Here is a 23,103-nt window from a genome sequence, read left to right as displayed (position 1 = left end):
GCAATTCGACCATGAAGTCCTGATTCACACAGTCTCCTCTGAACAGTTGATGTTGAGATGTATCTGTTACTTGAACTCTGTGAAGCATTTATTTGGGCTGCAATTTCTGAGGCTGGTAACTCTAGTGAACTTATCCTCTGCAGCAGAGATAACTCTGGGTCTTCCATTCCTGTGGCGGTCCTCATGAGAGCCAGTTTCATCATAGCGCTTGATGGCTTTTGCGACTGCATGTTCCGTATTGACTGATCTTCATGTCTTAAAGTAATGATGGACTGTCGTTTCTCTTTGCTTATTTGAGCTGTTCTTGCCATAATATGGACTTGGTCTTTTACCAAATAGGGCTATCTTCTGTATACCACCCCTACCTTGAAACAACACAACTCATTGACTCAAACGCATTAAGATGGAAAGAAATTCCACAAATTAACTTTTAACAAGTTAATTGAAATGCATTCCAGGTGACTACCTCATGAAGCTGGTTGAGAGAATGCCAAGAGTGTGCAAAGCTGTCATCAAGGCAAAGGGTGGCTATTTGAAGAATCTCAAATATAACATATATTTTGATTTGTTTAACACTTTTTTGGTTACTACATGATTCCATATGTGTTATTTCATAGTTTTGATGTCATCACTATTATTCTACAATGTAGAAAATAGTTAAAATAAAGAAAAACCCTGGAATGAGTAGGTGTTCTAAAACTTTTGACTGGTAGTGTATATCTCACTCCTCCTCTCCCTTCTTCTTGATGACTGTCCCTCCGTTTCCTGAGGAGCAAAGCGAAACCACATGTGGGCCCTGACCAGACCCGGTGTGAAGGAGAGAGGACACAGGCCCTTCCATCTCTTCCTTTCTATCTGCTGTCCTCACCCAGACACACACCACACTGCACTGATGGGATCTTTGAGCCTACTGTAGCCTACTGTACCCTACTGTTGCCTACTGTAGCCTACTATAGTCTACTGTACCCTACTGTTGCCTACTGTAGCCTACTATAGTCTACTGTACCCTACTGTTGCCTACTGTAGCCTACTATAGTCTACTGTACCCTACTGTAGCCTACTATAGTCTACTATAGCCTACTGTAGCCTACTGTAGCCTACTATAGTCTACTGTAGCCTCCTGTAGCCTACTATGGTCTACTGTAGCCTACTATAGTCTACTGTAGCCTACTGTAGCCTACTATAGTCTACTATAGACTACTGTAGCCTACTGTAGCCAACTATAGTCTACTGTACCCTACTGACCCTACTGTATACTACTGTAGCCTACTGTACCCTACTGTTGCCTACTGTACCCTACTGTATACTACTGTAGCCTACTGTACCCTACTGTATACTACTGTAGCCTACTGGTCCCTACTGTAGCCTACTTTATACTACTGTTGCCTACTGTATACTACTGTAGCCTACTGTATACTACTGTATACTACTATAGTCTACTGTACCCTACTGTAGCCTACTGTATACTACTGTATACTACTCTAGCCTACTGTACCCTACTGTTGCCTACTGTACCCTACTGGTGCCAACTGTAGCCTATTGTGTACTAAGGACAGGGAGGGAATGACTCCAATTAACCAAAATACTGAGAAGTACAAAGCAACTAAGCCTCTGCTGCAGTCTCATTGTATGACCTGAGGCCTTTACTGTAACACAGTAGGACCTCTTTAGTATCTTATGTTGATTGGGAAATTAAATATAGTTTTATGAGGCTTCCTAATATAAGGTTATAAATACATGTAACCTACAGGCCTACAAAGGTGTTCACCACTGAGATTCACATAAACCACCATTCATCCATTTAACACAGGGCCCAGTTTTTAAAAACATTTCGGGCTCTATTCAATCTGTATCGTGTTACAGCGTGATGGAAATTTAAAGGCAATGTTCCCGCGTTAGCGGAGACTGCATTCACGGTAAACGCTGCATATGTCGTCTCAATCGGAAATTACCTTTACATTTCTAGCACACTATCTGTAACGCTTCAGCGATACAGATTTAATAGAGCCCTTAATTCAGATCAAAATGATCCTGTTGTGTTAAATTCTGATCCCCCTTCAGATGTGGTCCCTCCTTGTTTTTGGATGCCTAGGCAGGTGTATATATACTGAGATCATGTGACAGGTGGACTTTATTTAACTAATTATGTGACTTCTGAAGGTAATTAGTTGCACCAGATCTTATTTAGGGGCTTCATAGCAAAGGGGGTGAATACATATGCACGCACCACTTTTCCGTTATTTAATTTTTAGAATGTTTTGAAACAAGTTATATTTTTCATTTCACTTCACCAATTTGGACTATTTTGTGTATGTCCATTACATGAAATCCAAATAAAAATCCATTTAAATTACAGGTTGTAATGCAACAAAATAGGAAAACGCCAAGGGGGCTGAATACTTTTGCAAGGCACTGTATGTTGAATTATATGTTACATTAAGTGAATCCAAACACGCTGTTTACACTACCGAAATGGCTATTTCTCTTCATTCACATCGACACACAATGACAGTGGCTTATGACCGACCCTCACATCTGAAAGAATGCTGTCTGTCCATCAAGAGGAAGCTGTAGTGGCCTACCTAATGTCGCCACTTCTCTGAAGAACACTCCATTCACTCAAGCTGAGGAATTCCATCAGAGATCGTGGCTAATAATGAAGGTAGGCCTAACCGGCCCTCTTCCACACCTGCGTATTGGGCCTGTAAGGCCTATAGAACTGCACAATGAAAAATTGTTGAGCGCTTTACAAAAAGGGATATGTTATTATCATTTGCTTATAGGCATAGCCTAGGCTACTTATAATATCACTGCATTCTAATTTTGGCACTTATTTAGGCGCACAACAGTTCTTTAGTTTAGGCAAACAACCTAAGACACTAGTCTTTCTAACCAGGCACGTCCGTAAAGCTAATACCATTAATGAAAGGTGGAGCGGTAGTTGGTTAACTAACTTACCCCTGAATAATGTGTTTCTTACGGGGGCACTTGGGCCACTGGTGATGGATGGCCTAACAGAAGCCGGGTCAATTAGCCAGGGTGGGTTTCCCTCCTTGTCGGTTGCAGGCACCACGTTGAGAGATCCCAATGCTGTCACCCGGTGTGGGTGTAATTAATCACTGGTACAGGGCCTTCTCACCTCCTCAGACCTCCACTCTGCAAAAACAGCCAATAGCGCAGTTAGGCTAGATTAGATCTTCACTGATTCTACTCTGCTTTTGTCAATATTACAATTAGTTAGAGTTAAAGAGTTTAAAAAATATATTTACCATAAATGCAAAGTCTGTCCTGTAGGCCAGTCTACATTGACACCTGATGTGGCTCATAATCTAAATAAAGTCATAAAATCCTCAACAATATAATATACTGAACAAAAATATAAACGCAATATGCAACAATTTCAAAGATTTTACTGAGTTACAGTTCATATAAGGGAATCAGTCAATTTAAATAAATTCATTAGGCCCTAATCTATGGATTTCACATGACTGGGAATGCAGATATGCATCTGTTGGTCACAGATACTGTACCTTAAAAAAAAGGGAGGGGTGTGGATCAGAAAACCAGTCAGTATCTGGTGTGCCAGATCTGCCTCATGCAGCGCAACACATCTCCTTCGCATAGAGTTGATCAGGCTGTTGATTGTGGCCTGTGGAATGTTGTCCCACTCCTCTTTAATGGCTGTGCGAAGTTGCTGGATATTGGCGGGAACTGGAACACGCTGTCGTTCACGTCGATCCAGAGCATCCCAAACATGCTCAATGGGTGACATGTCTGGTGAGTATGCAGGCCATGGAAGAACTGGGACATTTTCAGCTTCCAGGAATTGTGTACAGATCCTTGCGGCATGGGGCCGTGCATTATCATGCTGAAACATGAGGTGATGGCGGTGGATGAATGGCACGACAATGGGCCTCAGGATCTCATTCCGCTATCTCTGTGTCTTCAAATTGCCATTGATAAAATGCAATTGTGTTCGTTGTCCGTAGTTTATGCCTGCCCATACCATAACCCCACCGCCACCATGGGGCACTCTGTTCACAATGTTGACATCAGCAAACCGCTGGCCCAGACAACACCATACACGTGGTCTGTGGTTGTGAGGCCGGTTGGACATACTGCCAAATTCTCTAAAACAACATTGGAGGCTTATGGTAGAGAAATTAACATTCAATTATCTGGCAACAGCTCTGGTGGACATTCCTGCAGTCAGCATCCCAATTGCACGCTCCCTCAAAACTTGAGACATCTGTGGCATTGTGTTGTGTGGCAAAACTGCACATTTTAGAGTTGCCTTTTACTGTCCCCAGCACAAGGTGCACCTGTGTAATGATCATGCTGTTTAATCAGCTTCTTGATATGCTACACCTGTCAGGTGGATGGGTTATCTTGGCAAAGGAGAAATGCTCAATAACAGGGATGTAAAAAAATGTGTGCCCCAAATTTGAGAGAAATAAGCTTTTTGTGCGTATGGAAAATGTCTGGCCTCTTTTATTTCAGCTCATGAAACATGGGACCCACACTTTACATGCTCAGTTTTCTACTTGGGCTACAATGACATGTTGGAATGTTTGCCATAAAAAGCACATTTAGTGTCCATACTTTAAATCAACTTTGGCAACCTATAATTGTATCTTCCCGTGTGTTTTTAGGTCAGATGTCGTTTCTGAGGTGTCCAGAAATAAAACCTTCACATCTGGGTCCTCTCCTCCACACAGTAGGCAAGCATCATTATGAGGTACCATACGGCACCATGTGTACACTACATACAGTTCTGAATATGATGATTGAGTACATCTGGCTTCATCTGAGAATCATTCACCCCACACTTTAAATCAAATCAATCAAATCTAATTCATTTGTCACATGCTTCGTAAACAACAGGTGTAGACTAACAGTGAAATGCTTACTTATGGGCCCTTCCCAACAATGCAGAGAGAAAGAAAATAGAGAAATAATAGAAAAGTAAAACCAGTAATAATAAAAGTAATAATAAATACATAATGAGTAATGATAGCATGGCTATATACACGGGGTACCAGTACCGAGTCGATGTGCAGGGGTACGAGGTAATTGAGGTAGATATGTACATATAACTAGGAATAAAGTGACATATAATAAACAGTAGATAATAAACGTATACTCTGCATATGTCATTCAACACACAACCGCACACACACACACACACATGCACGTGCACACACACACGCACGCACACACACACACACACACACAAACACACACAACACACACACAGAGAGAATGAGACAGAGGGGCAGAGGCGTCACTCTGTGTTCACAGAGCACACTTTTCCATAGTGAACAAAAGCATAGGACAGACAGATGAGGTCTGTGTGTGTGGAGGGGGTGGGGGTGTTGGTGTGTGTGTGTTTTGTTGGGGAGGTTGTCTCATGGGGCAGCTCTCTGTCTATCCCATCTGTCACCCCACTCTACTGACACCCAAGGGAATGGGGATGGAGGGGTGGGGGGTTCATTTTGGAAAAAGGAAAGGGGGTCCAGTGGTCTAATGGACAACAATACAGGATTTGGTGATTGGCCAAAGGTTGAGCCAATCTACACATCTATTTGCCCAAACAGTCCCTCTCTCAAGTCCTATCTCAGACTGCCTTTAGCTGGCATCTAAGATTCAAATGAGAAGGGGATGGACACACACACACACGCTGCACAAACTGCACACACTCTGAGCTAATGTCAGCCTAATGCCGGACCATGCTGTGACCAGAGGGCTAGTTGGGTAAATAAACACAAACACATCCCTTGAGAGAAAGGGGGGATGGATTTTTGTCTTATATGCTCTTTACTTTTCTTTTTCTCTATATTTTCTATTCTATCTTGCTACAAGACGAAGGAATTCATATTAAAACATCATACATTTATTTGTATTGCTTTTACATTTAAGGCATAAAAATGGTGATGCTGCTTATAATAAGAGATTGCGTAAGTCTGTGAGAAGTGCTTGATGGCAGGCGGTGTAACGTCCTTCCTTAATGGAATGTGTGATCTGAAGACAGTGAAATGGTGGCAGGCGGTGTAACGTCCTTCCTTAATGGAATGTGTGATCTGAAGACAGTGAAATGGTGGCAGGCGGTGTAACGTCCTTCCTTAATGGAATGTGTGATCTGAAGACAGTGAAATGGGGCGTGTGATGCAGCAGCCAAAACAACTAAACAGTCAGAAAGCGTATGGCTCCTGTACCACTGGGCAGAAGGAGCACTCAGTGGGATGAATGCTGAGGTGCTGACAACAAAGCTGACTTTAACTTGTCAAATTAGCAGCACGTTTACAGTGAGAGAGAAAGAAAGGGAGAGAGAGGAGTAAAGCGAGAGAAAAAGAGAGGGGGGGGTTGAAAGGGAGAGAGAGAAAGAGGGAGAAAGAGGTAGAAAGGAAGAGAGAGGTATAGAGAGAGGGGAGAGAGAGGTAGAAAGGGAGAGAGAGAAAGAGAAAGAGAGAGAGAGGGATCGGTAGCAGCTTTGACTTCTTTGTCAAGTGCCACTTGATGGTGACAAAGAAATCGAACAAAAAGCTACATCTAAAAGGGAGAGCAGCGCTGCTTTTTAAAGTCAATACCTCTATATGACTCCATCCCTGAGCATAGTTATCTACACTGAGTGTACAAAACATTAAGAACAACTTCCTAATATTGAGTTGCACCCCCTTTTGCCCTCAGAACAGCCTCAATTTGTTGAGGCATGGACTCTACAAGGTGTCGAAAGCATTCCACAGGGATGCTGGCTCATGTTGACTCCAATGCTTCCCACAGTTGTGTCAAGTTGTCTGGATGTCCTTTGGGTGGTGGACCATTCTTGAAACACAAGGGAAACTTTTTAGCGTGAAAAATCCAGCAGCGCTGCAGTTCTTGACACACTCAAACCAGTGTGCCTGGCACCTACTACCATACCCCGTTCAAAGGCACTTAAATATTTTGTCTTGCACATTCACCCTCTGAATGGCACACATACACAATCCAATTGTCTGAAGGCTTAAAAATCCTTCTTTAACCTGTCTCCTCCCCAGGGGCGGTGTGTTCAATAGGGCGATATGGGCGACGCACTGCCAAACGGGAAAAGGAAGGGATTTTTTTCCTAATCAATTATATCACGGCAACAGTAGTTATCAGTGTTGTAATCTAGACGTCTGATCTGCCACAGTGCCACACTGCCACTAAATGTCCAATCAGGCTAAAGTCGTGCTTCAAATGGCTCCCCCCCCTTTTGGGGCGATTTCAGTCAGGTTGAAAATCGCCCAGAAGTCTGTCATAGACTCCCATGTAAAATCTATTTTTTTCAAATTTCAGAGCTTTCAATACAATCTCTATGGGTGTCTGAGGGCTTGCACTTACGCGCTTTCGTCATACGTAACGTAACCATGAACGTAACTAAGAAAAGACCGGGTAGCAGCCTCAATCAATTCACTACTACTATCAAAATGGCTAGGCTTCAGTGCAACTCGATTGTGTCTTTGAAAGAAGTTCCTTTTTGTCGGCGAACAAATGAAGATAAATTGGCAACGAAACAATTAGGACCTCCCAGACCAAATTTAATAATTCAACAGGTTTCTACTAAAGGCGGAAAGTCCTACACCCGAGGATTTTCCAAAAATTGGTACGAACGAAAAATAACATTGCCACTCAACTGGATGAGGGATACAGGCTAGCTGTCCGCCGCCACAACGATGAGGTTAGTGTTGATAATCACAAGTTTACTGGAGAACTGAGACCAAGTAGAGACTTTGGACAGGGTGGATATGGTATAATAAAGGCAGTTTATTCAGAGGTAAAGATATCTGGAATCGCGTGCACGGACCCGTTCGTCAAACTCTTAGGGAGCTATACATTAAGCCCCATTACTTACCATATCAGATAAGAGAAATTGCTGCAGCTACATATATTTTACATCCTGGCCCTACATAGTTCACTATTTGCATCACTTACCAAAATATTACATGTGGTCATATATGCTTGGAAAGTGGAGATGCCATAGAACGTCAAAAAAGTAAACATTGCTGGAGACACATTGCCGTTTTGGAGAAGACATCGCGTTTGCTAGCGAAGAGATTTGTTGTGGCAAATGAACTTGGGCTGGGAATTGCCAGGAACCTCACGATAAGATATATGCATTGCGAGTCTCATGATTCTATACGTATTGCGATTCGATACTGTGATTTTATTGCGCACCATATGTCTGTTGCAGAGGGATCAGAAAGCCATGAGAACGAGTTTTGATCAGTCATGGAAATAAAAGTGCTGAAAACAAATTGGCTCCCAATGTGAAAAGATTGAGAACAAGCTATGAAGGAACAATAATGGTGTTTTGGTGCAGGTACAGCCAACTAGCGCTAAAATATTGCGATATTGTCAATACAGTATATCGTAAAGTATCACTATGTAACTCGATTTCTTTCACCCCAATCCCTCAAATTAACGGTAAATAACTGAATTGTTTGCCCCACATTTAGCTAAGATGATTAGCTAGCCAGCTAAAATGTTTTATTTAGTTAGCAGTCGCATCTACAATAGTTTACTGTCAATAACATGTCTCCAAAAATGACGTGGTGTCTCCAATTGTGTTGACATTTTACAATTGCGATGCGCATCCATGAGTATCCACTTTCTGTAGCTCAGCTGGTAGAGCACGGCGCTTGTAACGCCAAGGTAGTGGGTTCGATCCCCGGGACCACCCATACACAAAAATTTATGCACGCATGACTGTAAGTCGCTTTGGATAAAAGCGTCTGCTAAATGGCATATTATTATTATTATTATTATTATCTGAAGAGAGCCCCGAAACATTGTGTGCAGACATTTTATGCAATAAATGAAGTAGGTTGAATCTAGTAGTTCTGATCTTCTGATTGGTCCTGATGAGTTGGGCGAGGTCCCCTCCAGGCTACTGTCACTGTTGCATTGGCTCTGAGTCGGGTTCTCTGTCTTCAAATGTTCAGCCTAAGAGAGGGGATTTTTGTGTGTGTGTGTGTGTGTGTGTGTTTAACAGTGATGATGTGTGTGTGTGTGTGTGTGTGTGTGTGTGTGTGTGTGTTTAACAGTGATGATGTGTGTGTGTGTGTGTTTGTGTGTGTGTGTGTGTGTGTCCTCAGAGCAAGAACTCGTGAGTTGGAAGAACTGAGAGGCCTATGGCGTGGGTGTTGTCCTTGGCCACCTGCTGACAAGGCTGACAAGATAGGACCCTTTTGTCCATTGTTATTGGATAGGAACAGAACTTATAACCAGCTCCTGACCTAAATAGATCTTAGCACAACATTTTACTCAACATATCATATTCCATATTCACTATAACAAATATATTTACTACGACATTAGCAAGAACCGCCACATCCTCAGCCGGCTAATCCAGTGTGTGAAGTTTTGCGGAGTGTTTGAGTTAGCTTTGCGAGGCAAAGATGAAACTGAGGGCTCCACCAACCCTGGTAAGCCAACACTTTTGAGATCAGTCAATAAATGCTTCTGGTATTGACTTATATGCTGCCCCTGTCTTCATGTTGTTGCTGGACATATCTTTTTTAAAATGTGTGTAGGACCTAAATCATCAGAAAAATTGCCCCCCCTGAGAATTTTTTCAGGAGCCGCCACTGCTCCTCCCCTTCATCTACATTGATTGAAGTGGATTTAACAAGTGACATCAATAAAGGATCGTAGCTTTCACCTGGTCAGTCTATGTAATGGAAAGAGTATAGTGTATATACTCAGTGTATATACCCTACTATAGTGTACACGCAGACGTGTAGTACACAACCACACACAATGATGCACATATGGACATGCATACACTCAGCACTGCCCCACCCCCTCACTGCTTTGAGCGCTGTGTTAATGAAACAGTTGCTGTTTCCTGGCATAACATTAATTACCCCATCAAAAAAGAGCTGGTAATTAACTGCCCTCTTTTACCAGTGCTAATTACATTAACAGAGAGAAGCCATTACTGAGGGAGAGAGGGAGCAGGAGAGAAAGAAAGAAGGGATGAAAGGGGATTGAAACAAAAAGTGAAAGAAGTAATGGCAGGGTAGCGAGAGAGAGGGAGAGAAAGAGGGCACACGCCAGAGAGAGCGAGGGAGGAGAGGCTCATGTGGTTCTTAGTGGGGCCCCCAGAGGCCTGGTCCGTAGAGGAATCAGCAGGTTTGCTGCTGGAGAGGAGGAGAGGAGAGTGATGGGAGATGTTGTTTATCTTTAAAGGCAGTAGCTACAGTCTGCAACGCTCACTCCACAATTAAGATGCTGCGCCTCATCAGCTATGTATACAGAAAGCAGTGTGTCAAACTACACAAGCATACAGGTGAGTAAAAAAATAGTCCTGGTGTGGTCTTGAAATATTACCATAATGCTGTATATAGCAATACCTCACTTATATACTGTACTGTGGATATCTGTACATTTCTATACCATGTCTAATTGCATAATGAAAACACACACTTTCCTCATATTTCAGTTCTGAATTATTACCAACAGTGAGTTCTTGCTGTGATTTATTTGTTTTATTTGGGAGGACAAAATATAATTACAGCTTAAGATATACAAATCACATTTTCAGACAGTCATCATGTTATTCTGTACCATTAAAAAAGAAAGATGGCTTTTGGGGAAAAAAACTTTGAGTAACCTTACATTTTACTAACGGCTTTCAAATAAATAAAACCAGTAAAACACTACAAACAACTTTGAATAGATGTCAGCTACCTCTTTTTAATTATTTATTTTCTAATCCTGAGTATGATGTTTGTATTGTGTTACAACAGTGAGTAAGAAAACTGTTGCATGGGTTTATGACAAATCCCCAATATGTTCCTTATTTTGTTTTCAGTTTGTGCTTGCTTTACTGCATAGTGACAAGAGACTGTGGGATGAAAAACATCAAATGAATCAACAATAAAAATCCTAATCTTTGACATACAATTTCAAATTTGCAACATGGAATGAAATAATATCAGGGAATCAGTGTGGAAAGAACATACATAAAAATGAAATGAATAATAATATAGCCTAACTAATTTTCCTTTATAGAGAACAGCAAGGTCATTTGCTTTTTTTGACACTGGACTTAACACTTCTATTTTGTTATGTGACAACCCAGGAAAAAGTATTGGGCAATAATTTATTTCAAATAAACGTATTAATCATCAGTCATGTCTGACAAAACCTCAAAGATTTCAATTAAAAAATAATAATGGCAACATAGAGATAACATAATCATATTTATAACAATTGCAAAAAAGGAATTAAAACATGTTTATATTATTCCCTAAAGTAACTATAATAATAAGTTAAATTGCTTGTTTTTTTCTTCTTAAATAAATCAATATATGAATTAATTTTGTATTACCAACCCTGGAGGACAACGAGTTTGCCCTTGTAAAATCTAGGCGATCAGAACAAAAAATAAAGGGTCTATCATTCCGGAATGTAAATCACCTTCAAAATCTCTGAGTCTTCTCAGGGACAATGTACATACATGCCTTTGACAGTGTCCTGACAGAGACAAATAGCACCCTGCTTCATAGAGTTTCAGCACATAGTATCAGAGTTGTCCATTGTCCATTCAGTTCAGTGCTCTAACAACGAATCATCAACATAAATGTTCTTCTAGCACACTGCTAGCCAAGAGGTTGATCCGTTTAGGTTAGGTGTTTTTGTTGGAAGAACCAAATGCTGCATACGGCTGTAGCATTGGGTGGTACGAGTGCTTTTGAAGCTCGTGAAGGCATCTTGACGTTGACTTCTGCTGTCCTTTCAAAATGCAGAGACACCCATAGATCTCCATTGTGTTGTGGTGTGGCCCAAGGAAGTCTCATGTCTTTACAGCTACTGCAGATGAAGAGGTCTTTTTCTCTCTGCTTCTGGAGTGACTGGCTGGTCTTTGGACTCTTTCTGTCCCCATCCCTTTCATTCAGTTGGATGAAACATGGACTCAACAAGTGGCAGAGCATCAGTGAGGATAGTTGTTGGTGGTCAAGAAATCAATGTGTGTTCCATTTATCCCTGTCAGTGCCTGCAGAGGAGTAGCAGTGTTGGAGCAGTGGTCTGGTCTGGTTTGTAGGTGATGGATGGGAGTTGGTGGAGTGCTGCTACATCGGGGGAACTACCAGGCCAGTCATCGCTATAGAGAAAGAGAATAGTAATAATCTATTATGTTTTAGATAAAATCTTATTCTTGACAATGGCAATCATTATTATAACCCCAAAAAAAGCCAGACATATTGTATTGTCATGCCTGCCTAAGCTATGTGTATTTGGGCATGGATTAGTTTTTATACAGAAATAGTTTAATTTTTTTAACAAACAACGAGATGTTTCTAAGATTGTAGTTTGGTTCTACCTCTGAAGCTGTTGACTCCTGAGGCAGGACAGGCAGGAGAGGAGGAGCCCTGGGGCCGGAGGACAGGAGCGAAGGCGCTCTTCTGTTTGGCTGAGGACGGGAAGGAGGAGAACGGCAGGAGGGAGGAGGAGCTGGAACCCGGGATAGTGGGACTAGATGGCATTACTGTGGATGAGAGAGAGAGAGAGAGAGAGAGAGAGAGAGAGAGAGAGAGAGAGAGAGAGAGAGAGAGAGAGAGAGAGAGAGAGAGAGAGAGAGAGAGAGAGGATAACAGTTGTTACTTTATAACAGAAGCATTCTAGAGAGGATAACAGTTGTTACTTTATAACAGAAGAATTCTAGGCACTGGTCAACCTTTGTCAATAATGGGCTATTATGTTTTATTGTAACAGGGACAGGAAGAAAACACAGGATAGATTGATTGAGTAAGAGGAGAGACACTCACTGCCATAGGGAGAACCAGTGGGGGAGGCACTGCTGAAACCAGGGGACCCTGGCACCCCCAGACTAGTCATGGGCACTGCCCCGTACCCCCCACTCATGCCTCCACCACCCCCATAGCCTGACTGCTGAGGGGTGGAGGCAGAGGGGTACCCCCGTGGGGACAAACTGCTGGAGTTACGAATATAACCTGGAGCGAGAGAGAGAGAAACAGAGAGAGAGAGAGATACAAAGTGTTAGAACAAGAAAGACAGAGGATAGGAAAAGACAGGAAGATACAAGTGATTTTCCCACTGGGGATATCATATCACCAACTAGAAGAAAATCAAAGGGCCAGACTTCTATAAATACAGGGAATCCCATTGTAGGTCTAGTCCTGCTCACCCTGGCTGGTTTGTCCTGGCTCGCCGATGCTGACCCCCAGCTGGGAGGGGTATGAGCCCAGGCCCATGACACTGCCATGGGCTGGGGAGCTGGGCAGGGCCTGCAGCTGGCTGTGGGGACGGGGAACACTGTACAGGGCCTCAGCGATGTCCGCTGCACGCTTCAGCAACATGTCCTAAAGAGAGACAATACAAACTGTTACTAACCCAGACCTCACAGATGAACAGTAGTTATTGATGAGTGGAATTATTAGAGGAACGGAGGGACTAAACAGTGCTGGTTACCTGATTACTGTGTGGGTTTCCATACAAGGCTTCTACCAGATCAGCTGCTCTCTTCAGTAGCATCTCCTACACACAGACAGAGAGACATGCATTAGCCTCTGGTGTTACATAGTGTGTACTTTATGTACAAAGGTGAGGTGTGGTGAGATATGGCATGTACATCATCTCACTATGTGTGGTATGTTCTCACTCACCTTGGCCAGTTTGTCAGGGTCACCAGGGTGTCTGGGAATGACCTTTTGAAGCCTCTGGAAACCGTAGTCTATGGTGGGCTCATTCAGCGCTATACACAAACACATACACAAATACATCAGCACTAGGTCATGACTCATGACTTATCCCATGTAATGGTGCTGTTTAATATGTTGTTGGTGAATGGTTGCTGGATAGGGTAGATGTGGCTGGGGGGTTAATAGGAGGTGTGTGTTTACCTGTGTAGATGAAGCGTCCAGGTGCCCCCTTGCAGAACTGTTTAGATTTGTAGGACAGCGTGACCTCCACAACCCCTGGGATGTGGCGAGGGGGCGTCTGGACACGGATGGCATGGGGCGTGATCAACTAAGAGAGAGAGAGAGAGAGAGAGAAACAGGGACAAGACAGAGAAGGAATGAGCAACGAAACGACTGTTTGATAGTCTACAATATCTGAGAGAATAATACAGTTTGCTCTCATAATGCCAACATGTAGTAGGCAGCCAATAAATTACTGTGCTAATGAGACAAGCCATATGCTTTTGCTACCTTGTCCCTTATGTTTTCAATCAGTAACAGTATAATTAATGAGTTGTTTTAAAGAGACAGTTACAGTAAAGCCACATAGCTACCTCACTCCACACCAGCATGCTGCCAAACACCACCTGCAGTCCATCAAAGAAGTTCTCCCCGATCACGATGACCATGGCTCCGCCCGTGGTCCAGCCCTCACTGGGGCTGATGGCTTTGATAAACGGGGTGGCTGGAGAGGAAGGGCAATAACGTCATTTTAATTTTAACTCATTCCATCTCTTGGCAATGTATTTAATGTCTGTTTCAGGGTGTCAGCCCTAGACCTTGAGGTTAGCCATTAGTACAGCAGTAGTCAATCAATCAATCAAATGTATTTTATAAAGCCCTTTTTAGATCAACAGTTGTCCCAAAGTGCTTCTACAGATGTAGAAGCACAGTATGAAGGTTTACAGTACGAATGTGTTCCTGATGTATCAGTGCCCCAGTGCAGGTAGTGGTCTGTCTCTTCTTACCGTACTCCATGCCGTTCTCCACTGACTCTCCAGGCTCCAGCCTGCGAGCTCTCCGGCCGTGTTTGGAGTTATTGTGGACAAACATGTTGTCAGACACGGCTAAGACATGGCCGTCTACACTCACAGTGCTGGACAGGACCACCTGAAAGACAGGGGAGGAAGGAGCAGAGGAAAAGACACTCCATGAGTTTATCTGGGTAACTAAAGCGATGTTAGTTCACTTTTTGTGAGATTTGGTTTCCTGCAAAATCCCTTGGCCACAATCCATTTCAACATCCAGGTGATATGAATATTTCTCAATGGGGTAATGTGACAACCCTACTACACTCTATATCATATTTTGACATCATCGCCCCCCTCTCTGTGGCCTCTCCCTTTCTCTCCCCTCCTCTCCCCTCCTGAGACTGTGGTTGGAGTTGTGGTCTGGACCAGCGGCCCACAGAGGTTCAGGCCTAATCCTTCACTGACACCAGACATATGGACTGAATCTCCTATTTTTACTGGCCGTTAAAGTAGAGTATGATATATGGTGGCCCTAATTTGATTTCTGTCCAACAGCATGTGTGTGTCCCTTCCTCTCCACGAGATACATCTGTTCACCATGGAGGACATGCATACAAAATGTGTGTTCTTGTGTGCTTTCCTTGGGTCTGTGTGTTTAAGAGTGTCCATACCGTATATATATAGGTGTACATGCAGGAGGGGGTGGTGATGGTGCTGTAGGATCTATGTATATGAAGTGCTGAAAGACTAAGCTTTAGACATTTTGAAATAAGCTTTACAATAAGAAAGTGATGTGTAAGGGCAAAGATAACACAGAATAGTTTCAGGATCGCAGAGCTGCAAATGAAGAGACTCTGGAGCACAGACGCAGAGAAGGAAAGAGAAAGAGAGAAATCAGATGTGCTTGTAGATGGTTGACTAGGAGTGGTGAGGAATCTATAGGAAAATAACAGTAAATTATCGATCAAGCAGCATAAACGGGCTCCTGTCCAGCGCTAATCGCCTTTTAACCTGGAGGGCCTCGGAGCGGCCGCCCGCTCATAACTTCTCAGCATGCGTCAAAGCGCAGGAGTTAAAACAAACATGGTGGAAGACAGGGAGAGAGAGAAGGAGGGAGAGGCAGAGAGATCCGGGAGAGAGAGAAGAGAAGAGAAGAGAAGAGAAGAGAAGAGAAGAGAAGAGAAGAGAAGAGAAGAGAAGAGAAGAGAAGAGAAGAGAAGAGAAGAGAAGAGAAGAGAAGAGAAGAGAAGAGAAGAGGAACGAGAGAGAGAGAGAGAGAGAGAGAGAGAGAGAGAGCCAGACAGGGGCTCCGGTGCTGAAAGACAGCAGAGGAAGTGAAGCGGGAGTGTCCCCTGTGACCACTTCCTGGGTCACGGAGCATGACCTCCCCCATCTGGAGCCAATCACTCAATTCTTGACAACTTCCTGAAACACCTCAGCCTATTTCCTGCCCGCCTTCCCCCCTTGTCTCCCCCAGTACACCCTTTTCCCTTCTCTTTCCATCTCTCCCTCTTTGTTTCACTGTAGATTTTTTACTTTCACCTTTAACTTTTCCCTCCATTCCTTCCATTGGAAAACGTCCAAGCAGTGCTTCAGGCTACGGTATGGAGAAATGTGATTCCAACTATACCTGGGCAGACCCTGAACGAAATAATTCCCTCTTTGTGAAAGTAGAGTGGGAGGAAAGGTGGGATAGTTTTTATTTTATTTTAGATAACCATAAAATGGCTATTTTCAACATCATGTATGCTGCACACACGTTCTCCCTCTCTCACACATACACAAACCCCTCTCTCTCTTTCTCTCTCTCTCTCCTACTCTCCATACCTGAAATCTCCTCATGTCCCTTGGGTTTCCTGCTGTCTTCAGACAATTCTGGTTACACTTCAAGAAAAACTTCAAGAAGAACCTGCAGGGGTAAGAGAACAAAAACAGGACAAAATCATTAACTCAATAGACAGGAAAACATAACATGAACAATGCATTCATTATTTGTTGGCCTGTCAGTCAAGAAGATGCTGATTACTGTTCCGGTCATAGATAAGCATTATGAACATCTGAGAGTGAGTGTGTGTGTGTGTGTGTGTGGGGGGGGTGATATCTGCTGGGTGATATCTGCCCTGGCATTAATCACTGCGGTTTAGTTTAGCATTAGAGTCAATGTTATTACACTTTAAATCAAATGATGAGAATTTGAAATGCAGTCCAGTGAAAACTGCTGCTGTGTTTCAAAGTGAACAGGAGACAATGATGTATGCCAGGGGACTCTGGGGAACATGGTATCCCACCATGCTGTATTTGAAGCCCCACATGGGAACAGTGGTGGAAGAGAGAAAGACAACTAAAGAGAAAGTGAAAGGAGGAGAAGGATAGAGACAGAGTATTTGTATGTACGTGTGCACATGTGCATGTTTGAATGAGGTTTGTGTGTGTATTTTCTCATGTATGTGTTTCATTAACTGTGTGTGTGTGTGTGTGTGTGTGTGTGAGTGAGTGAGAGAGTGAGAGAGAGTATCAGATTGTAGAAAGAGAGAGAGAGGGGTGCTGATAGCCTCCACTAGAGCAGAGAAGAGCAGAGAGAGGGAGCGAGAGCTGGAGAGACTGAAAATAAGATGGGGAGAGGGGGGAGGAGAGGGAGAGACTCCAAATCCCAGGTGTACACAGTTCGGCAACACAGCCCGCTGCCATGGCAACATAGCTCTGCCGCAATCCCAAAGTCCCCACGCTGATAGGGAAAGAGAGAGATGGGAATGAGAAGGCAACCACAAGGAACACACATTCCGAGAGAGTGAGAGAGAGAGAGAGAGAGAGAGAGAGAGAGAGAGAGAGAGAGAGAGAGAGAGAGAGAGAGAGAGAGAGAGGGGCGGGGGATAAAAAGGGTATAGGCAGGGGAGATGGAGAGGAGGCAGGGGAGATGGAGAGGAGGCAGGGGAGATGGAGAGGAGGCAGGGGAGAGGGAGTTAAGAAATGGTCTGAAGAGAAAAAGAGAATGGGAGTGAAATGGGACATGGTGAGATCAGGACAACTGGTATATGTGTGTCCGTGGATCAGATGCTTTGTCATTTTAGCCACAAATTTGGCCTCAATTTCACTGACACACCCAACGCTGAAATTAAACAAATAACAACATTGATGAGGAGAAATGATGGGGAGAGAGAGAAGCAGGAGCTGGTCAGCTAGCTATCCAATCCCACCCACTTTGTGCACACTGCAAATATAAGTCATGTTAATGGATAGAGTTTGTTTGGAGAGGGACTTCGTATTGGCTCCGCAGCCCAGGACCCTCCCATTCAATAGTAATCTCTCCTTCCCTCTCTCAGCTGCTTTCTCTCTCTTCTTCCATCACCTCCTCCCCTCCTCCCTTGTGAACAGGCCCTTGCTCAGAACGATCGCTTGCTTCCAAAACAGTGTCCAATATTTCTTGATTTGAGCTATTTCAGTGGAGGACAATCAATATTGTTGTTGGCGGAGGGTGATTATGATTTATCAGTGAGAGCTCGGACCTCCAACCTCTCCGCTCCACTACAGTTGGGCTCCGGGTGGATGTGTACAAAAGGTCACCTAGCCTCTCCCTCCCTCTAACGACTTCCTCCTCTTTCTATCCCAATCCCCATCTCTCTCTCCCTCCCTCACTCCCCCTCCCTCCCTTCTCTCTCTCCCTCCCTCTCTCCATCTTTCGCACCCTCACTCCCCCTCCCTCCCTTCCCTCTCTCTCTCCTCTCTCTGTACAGTATCTATCATGCTGTCATGATTTATATGATATGTTACAGTGTGTTATGCTCAGTGTTTGAATCCAGTTGGCTTCATATCTGCTGATGAGGGATATATTGGATTATGTTCTGCTGTTTTCCACTTCTTTTAAACAGTGCACTTCAGGATCCTTCAGTATGTGACGTCTACCCTGATATATGATGGGGAACATTATATTAATTTGCTTCAAATTCATGTGGGAACTCCCATAAAGAGACTTTGCAAAGTAATTTATGACAACATTACCGCGGGCTCCTTTGTTGGGCTAAATGACTGTGGCCATGGCCCTGCTCTGTCCCAGACACCCTCCTCTCCCTGCCCGGCCACCTGCTCTTTGGTTCTCTGGCCACTTCAAGTGCACCCAGCCAGCAATGACCGCTCACTTCAACCAGTCACATTGGTGACATCACAGAAGGGATTAAGGACACACTGGACATGTAGCGACGACCCTCTGTGAGTTAGGACATGTTCTATGCCGACATCCCCATTGGTCAGTGTGCATTGGTTGCTCCTTCTTCTGACTTTCACCCATCATTCCCTCACTGTGTTTATTTGTGTAACACCACCACCACCACCACCACCACCACCACCTCTGTCCCCCCAAACCACATTCAGTCAACTTTTCACTCCCCTCAGTTCGGACGCACACAGCTGCAAATGCTGAAATTAAAGCGAGACGTTGGTGCATATATTAGCATGCATTAGCCACTTCCCCCTGCTCACTTAACATGCAAATCTCCCAGCCTCATCGCCTCGCACCTTCTGCCACACATTCATTTGCTGAATTATAATTAGACTAATCTTGCATAATTAATAAGAAGTCGAGGACCCTCTGTTTTTCACCTCTATTGTGGTCGCAAAAGTTTAATATCGGCGTTGTTTGTTTTTGTTTTGGTAATGTAATACGCCCACACACCTTCCCACCCATAGGCTAAAGAGGAGGAGGACTTGGAAAACATTGATCTGGATGTCAGAAGGAAACTGTGTGAGCGGAGGAAGGTCCACTTTCAAAGGAGAACTCTATTAGCTACACTGTAGATTAGACTCAGAGGTATGTTTTAGCAGCTCTGCCTCTCATACTCAAAGTGGTTATTCCATAAACATACACAGTCACTGGAATTTATTTTCCATTCGATCATATTTTCCATTCGATCACTATTTAATTTGGAAATTATTTTTTTTCGGAAAGGGGTAACTTTTTGTAACTAGTTGAGATGCCAGTTTAATATTTTAGGAGTTGTGCAGTTGTCATCAAGCTATAACCCCTCCAACTGGTGTTCCCCACTACCCTCCTCAGAGACCCTGACTAGGAAACACAAACAAAAGGTAGGCCCAAGTCTTAAGCCTTGGGATCAATTTCCACACTGGCTCCATGGGGAGTCTTTTCCCCCTCAGTCTTCCCCTCTGTATCTCTGTCAAGGCCTCCAGATCCCCTTTGTCTGCATCTGCTTCAGTTCCCAAGACTAAACACAGGCCTCACAGTGTGGGGCAAGCAATCCGCAGGGTGACAACTTGCTTAACTAAAACGAGTTCAAAAAAAATAAAGAGTAAGTCATGACACTGCAGTAACAGCAAAGTTACAAACTTAAGTCTGTAATTGTTTTATTCCTACATGTTCACCTATGCATTGACTTGCCGTCAGACCACGTTCAGCCTTAGTCAGTCCTATCTGAGGCATCTGTTACACGTAGCTAAGCCTTTACATATGGCCTTAATCATACTGCTAGAACAAAAGCTGCACAGGACCCCTAACAATAACTTTTATTGGCATTTATCAACCTTAATTACTACTGACATGAACTGCCATGTCACAGAGACACAACACATCACTCTCTATCTATGCTGATTAGACACAAAGCTGTATCAGTGTCAATAGATCTTTACGCTATGATACATAGATTTATTACAGGCTTCATAGAGGTCATATGAAGCTGCCACACAACTAGACCAGTTCCTGCAGCCTTGTCTTCCTGTGGGACATCAGTCCTTCTCATGTGAGACTAGTCCTCTGGTTTCAGACAGCTGCATTAATGATGACATAATCATATTTCAATAAAAGACTTGGGAGGGATTTGAACTATGAAAGACAGAGAGAAAGGACTAAAATTGAGATATTTAGTCTGGCAGGGTGGGAGAGTCTCTGGTAGGAAGAGGAAGGAAGGAAGGAAGGAAGGAAGGAAGGAAGGAAGGAAGGAAGGAAGGAAGGAAGGAAGGAAGGAAGGAAGGAAGGAAGGAAGGAAGGAAGGAAGGAAGGAAGGAAGGAAGGAAGGAGAGACAACAGGGATGGAGTGACAGGTCAGGAGCATGATCTTCCTTCTATCAGTATTTAGACGACAGGCGGAGGGACTGAAGGAAGTAGAGAGGAAAGGTGTGGATAGGTGGTGGGGAAAGACAAGGTTGAAAGAGTGAGAGAGAAGAAGAGAGGGAGAGACAAAAAGAGAACGAGAGGGAGAGAGGGGGGAATGTTGATGTCAGACATCCTCCCCATCGCCCCCCATCCTGGAAAAACAAAACAGTGTCCTGACATAGTGGGGGGGTTTAGGGGAGGAAAATTAGGAAACCAGATGTGAGGCATTAAAACATACTGACATGCTGAGGACCTTCTTCTGCCACACACTGAGAACAGTAACTCATACACACACACGCACACACACGCTCACATGTTCACATGCCACATGCAAGCACACAAACATTACATACACACAAACAAACTATAATGAACGCATACATTCGAATAGAAAATCAAATGCATGTAAACACAATTTAAAATGTAGGCATAAAATATGCATGTATTGGGTCAAGCAAGGTTCATGGCTCCTGGCTATTGGCTGAGTTCTGCATAGGCCAGAGTTGACCTAAGAATATTTCACACTGATGCAGAAATCTACAGATGGATCGTCATGCATCAATGTATGGATATGCATCCAAATAATACATGGAGTGGGTTGTGGTGAGGGATGGGGGAGGATTTTCTTTCTCCATGGGGAGAGTTGGGGAGGGGTGAGGAGGGGGACTAGGGAGGAGGTAATAAATACCCCTGGATCCCAGGGTCCCATGGCAGACTGGAAGCTAGACTGGTCACCAGGGTTAACACCCGGGGCACCCGACCTTTGACTCTGCTAATGGGGCACAGAGAACCCTCCACGAACTGATACCCCCTCTGTCGCATACCACCACGGGACATTTCACACCAGCCTACTAACCCGCTCCCTCATATTTTACTACAGAAATAATACTTAGTTTTGCACTCACCTTTACTTAACATACTTCATATAACTCTCACCCCCTCTCACTAACCCTCCCTCTGTCCAACTGCATCATTTTTTAAAGTAATCAACAACAACAACAACATTTAAGTAACCCTTAGCAACTTGTTTTAGCAGGGGTTTCCCTTATTTTTGTTTAGTTTTATTGGGTACACAGCTTTGCACCTCTGTCCTCTCAAATTTCCAGCAACCCCCACCTTTCCTAATCCCACCCTGTCATAATCTATAATCTGGACCCTGTAAATCTCTCATTGACGCCTGTTTTGATCCAGGGATTAAACCTGTCTTTATGGGTTGACAGTCAGGCATACCAACACCCACCGCCCTATGCACTAACAACCATACACTGACTGACATGAGATGGGTACACTAGATCAGTGGTGGAGGGAAGGACTCAGATTGACCTGTGGTATCAAAAATAGCAGCTAGATTAATTGGCGATGTGCCACACAGACTGAAACGGAGCATGGGGAATGAGGACTCTGTTTCTTAAAGTTTGACTGCTGGATTGGATGTGCCCCCATGGCCCGTTCTCCATTTCAGCCCAGTCCAGCCTCACCCCTGCGGCCCCAGCCCCGGCCCCAGCCCACCCCGTCTCTAAACATGAGAACTGTGTCAAAGCCAAACATTTAAACCACTAGTGCTGATTTATAGAGCTTGGTAGTGCTGTAAAACCACCCGGCTTACCACCGCAAAAGTGCCTCAGCTGAGGCGGGGCTGTGAGGTGAGAGGGGTGTGGGGTGAGAGGAGAGGGGGGATAGGGGGGAGGTTATAGAGAGACAGGGATGTGGGCTCATGGACCCTCCTGAGAAGTGTGAACGTGTACGTTTTGAACAATGCATCTCCTTGATCTTAAAATTACTTTACAATATCACTGCTGGCATGATGGTATTACTCTAATCTTTGAAATAGTTGAAAGTTATGTTCCAGTGTCCAACACTTGGCATAATAATGAAGGCTAGAGAGAGAGAGAGTAATAGGTATATGGATCTATGGATGGACAGACTGGCAGACAAATACACAGAGATCCAGGCAGGAGAGAACATGAGTCAGAATAGGGAATATACCTCCATCAGTGGCCTGACCTTTCCCAGCATGCTTTGTGAGTCTTATGGGATGAAGATTTAAAATACCCTCTCCACACTGTCACAGTGGATTTCTTGAGCAGCCCATTGTGCATGGATAGGTCTCATATATACCAGTACGGACCTTTACAATCCCCACACTACACCGGTGACACAAAACTGGCAGCTCTAACTGCAGCAGCATGAATAAACCCCAAATATAACATAAAGCTTCTACAGAACAGCAATATGGGCACATACTATATTGTGTCAAACAAATGTCAAAATGCACAAATGTACCACAGATATGTGTCATGTGCTCCCTCTA

At 43.9% G+C, this 23,103-nt stretch overlaps 1 protein-coding gene across 4 annotated transcripts in view; it reads right to left on the bottom strand.

Moving 5' to 3' along the window:
• Positions 1-10,482: 10,482 nt before the first annotated feature.
• The window catches only part of LOC121530952 (transcription factor COE2-like), a 36,423-nt gene continuing 23,802 nt past the window's right edge, over positions 10,483-23,103 (bottom strand). For 3 of the 4 annotated variants that reach the window (XM_041836355.1, XM_041836352.1, XM_041836354.1), the window contains 10 exons: positions 16,523-16,604; positions 14,693-14,834; positions 14,279-14,409; positions 13,887-14,013; positions 13,650-13,738; positions 13,456-13,521; positions 13,172-13,346; positions 12,792-12,977; positions 12,347-12,511; positions 10,483-12,127 (listed from right to left, as the gene is read on the bottom strand). In XM_041836355.1, the coding sequence (XP_041692289.1) occupies positions 12,096-12,127; positions 12,347-12,511; positions 12,792-12,977; positions 13,172-13,346; positions 13,456-13,521; positions 13,650-13,738; positions 13,887-14,013; positions 14,279-14,409; positions 14,693-14,834; positions 16,523-16,604 (1,195 nt within the window). In that variant the 3' untranslated portion in view covers positions 10,483-12,095. Of the gene's footprint in view, positions 12,154-12,346; positions 12,512-12,791; positions 12,978-13,171; positions 13,347-13,455; positions 13,522-13,649; positions 13,739-13,886; positions 14,014-14,278; positions 14,410-14,692; positions 14,835-16,522; positions 16,605-23,103 lie in introns of all 4 variants that reach the window. The other variant, XM_041836353.1, reaches the window with a different exon arrangement.

Source organism: Coregonus clupeaformis, chromosome 18 (assembly GCF_020615455.1).
Source record: "Coregonus clupeaformis isolate EN_2021a chromosome 18, ASM2061545v1, whole genome shotgun sequence".
NCBI lineage: Eukaryota > Metazoa > Chordata > Actinopteri > Salmoniformes > Salmonidae > Coregonus > Coregonus clupeaformis.
The sequence above is the reverse complement of the archived record's forward strand: the minus strand, read 5'-3'. Positions and strand labels throughout refer to the sequence as shown.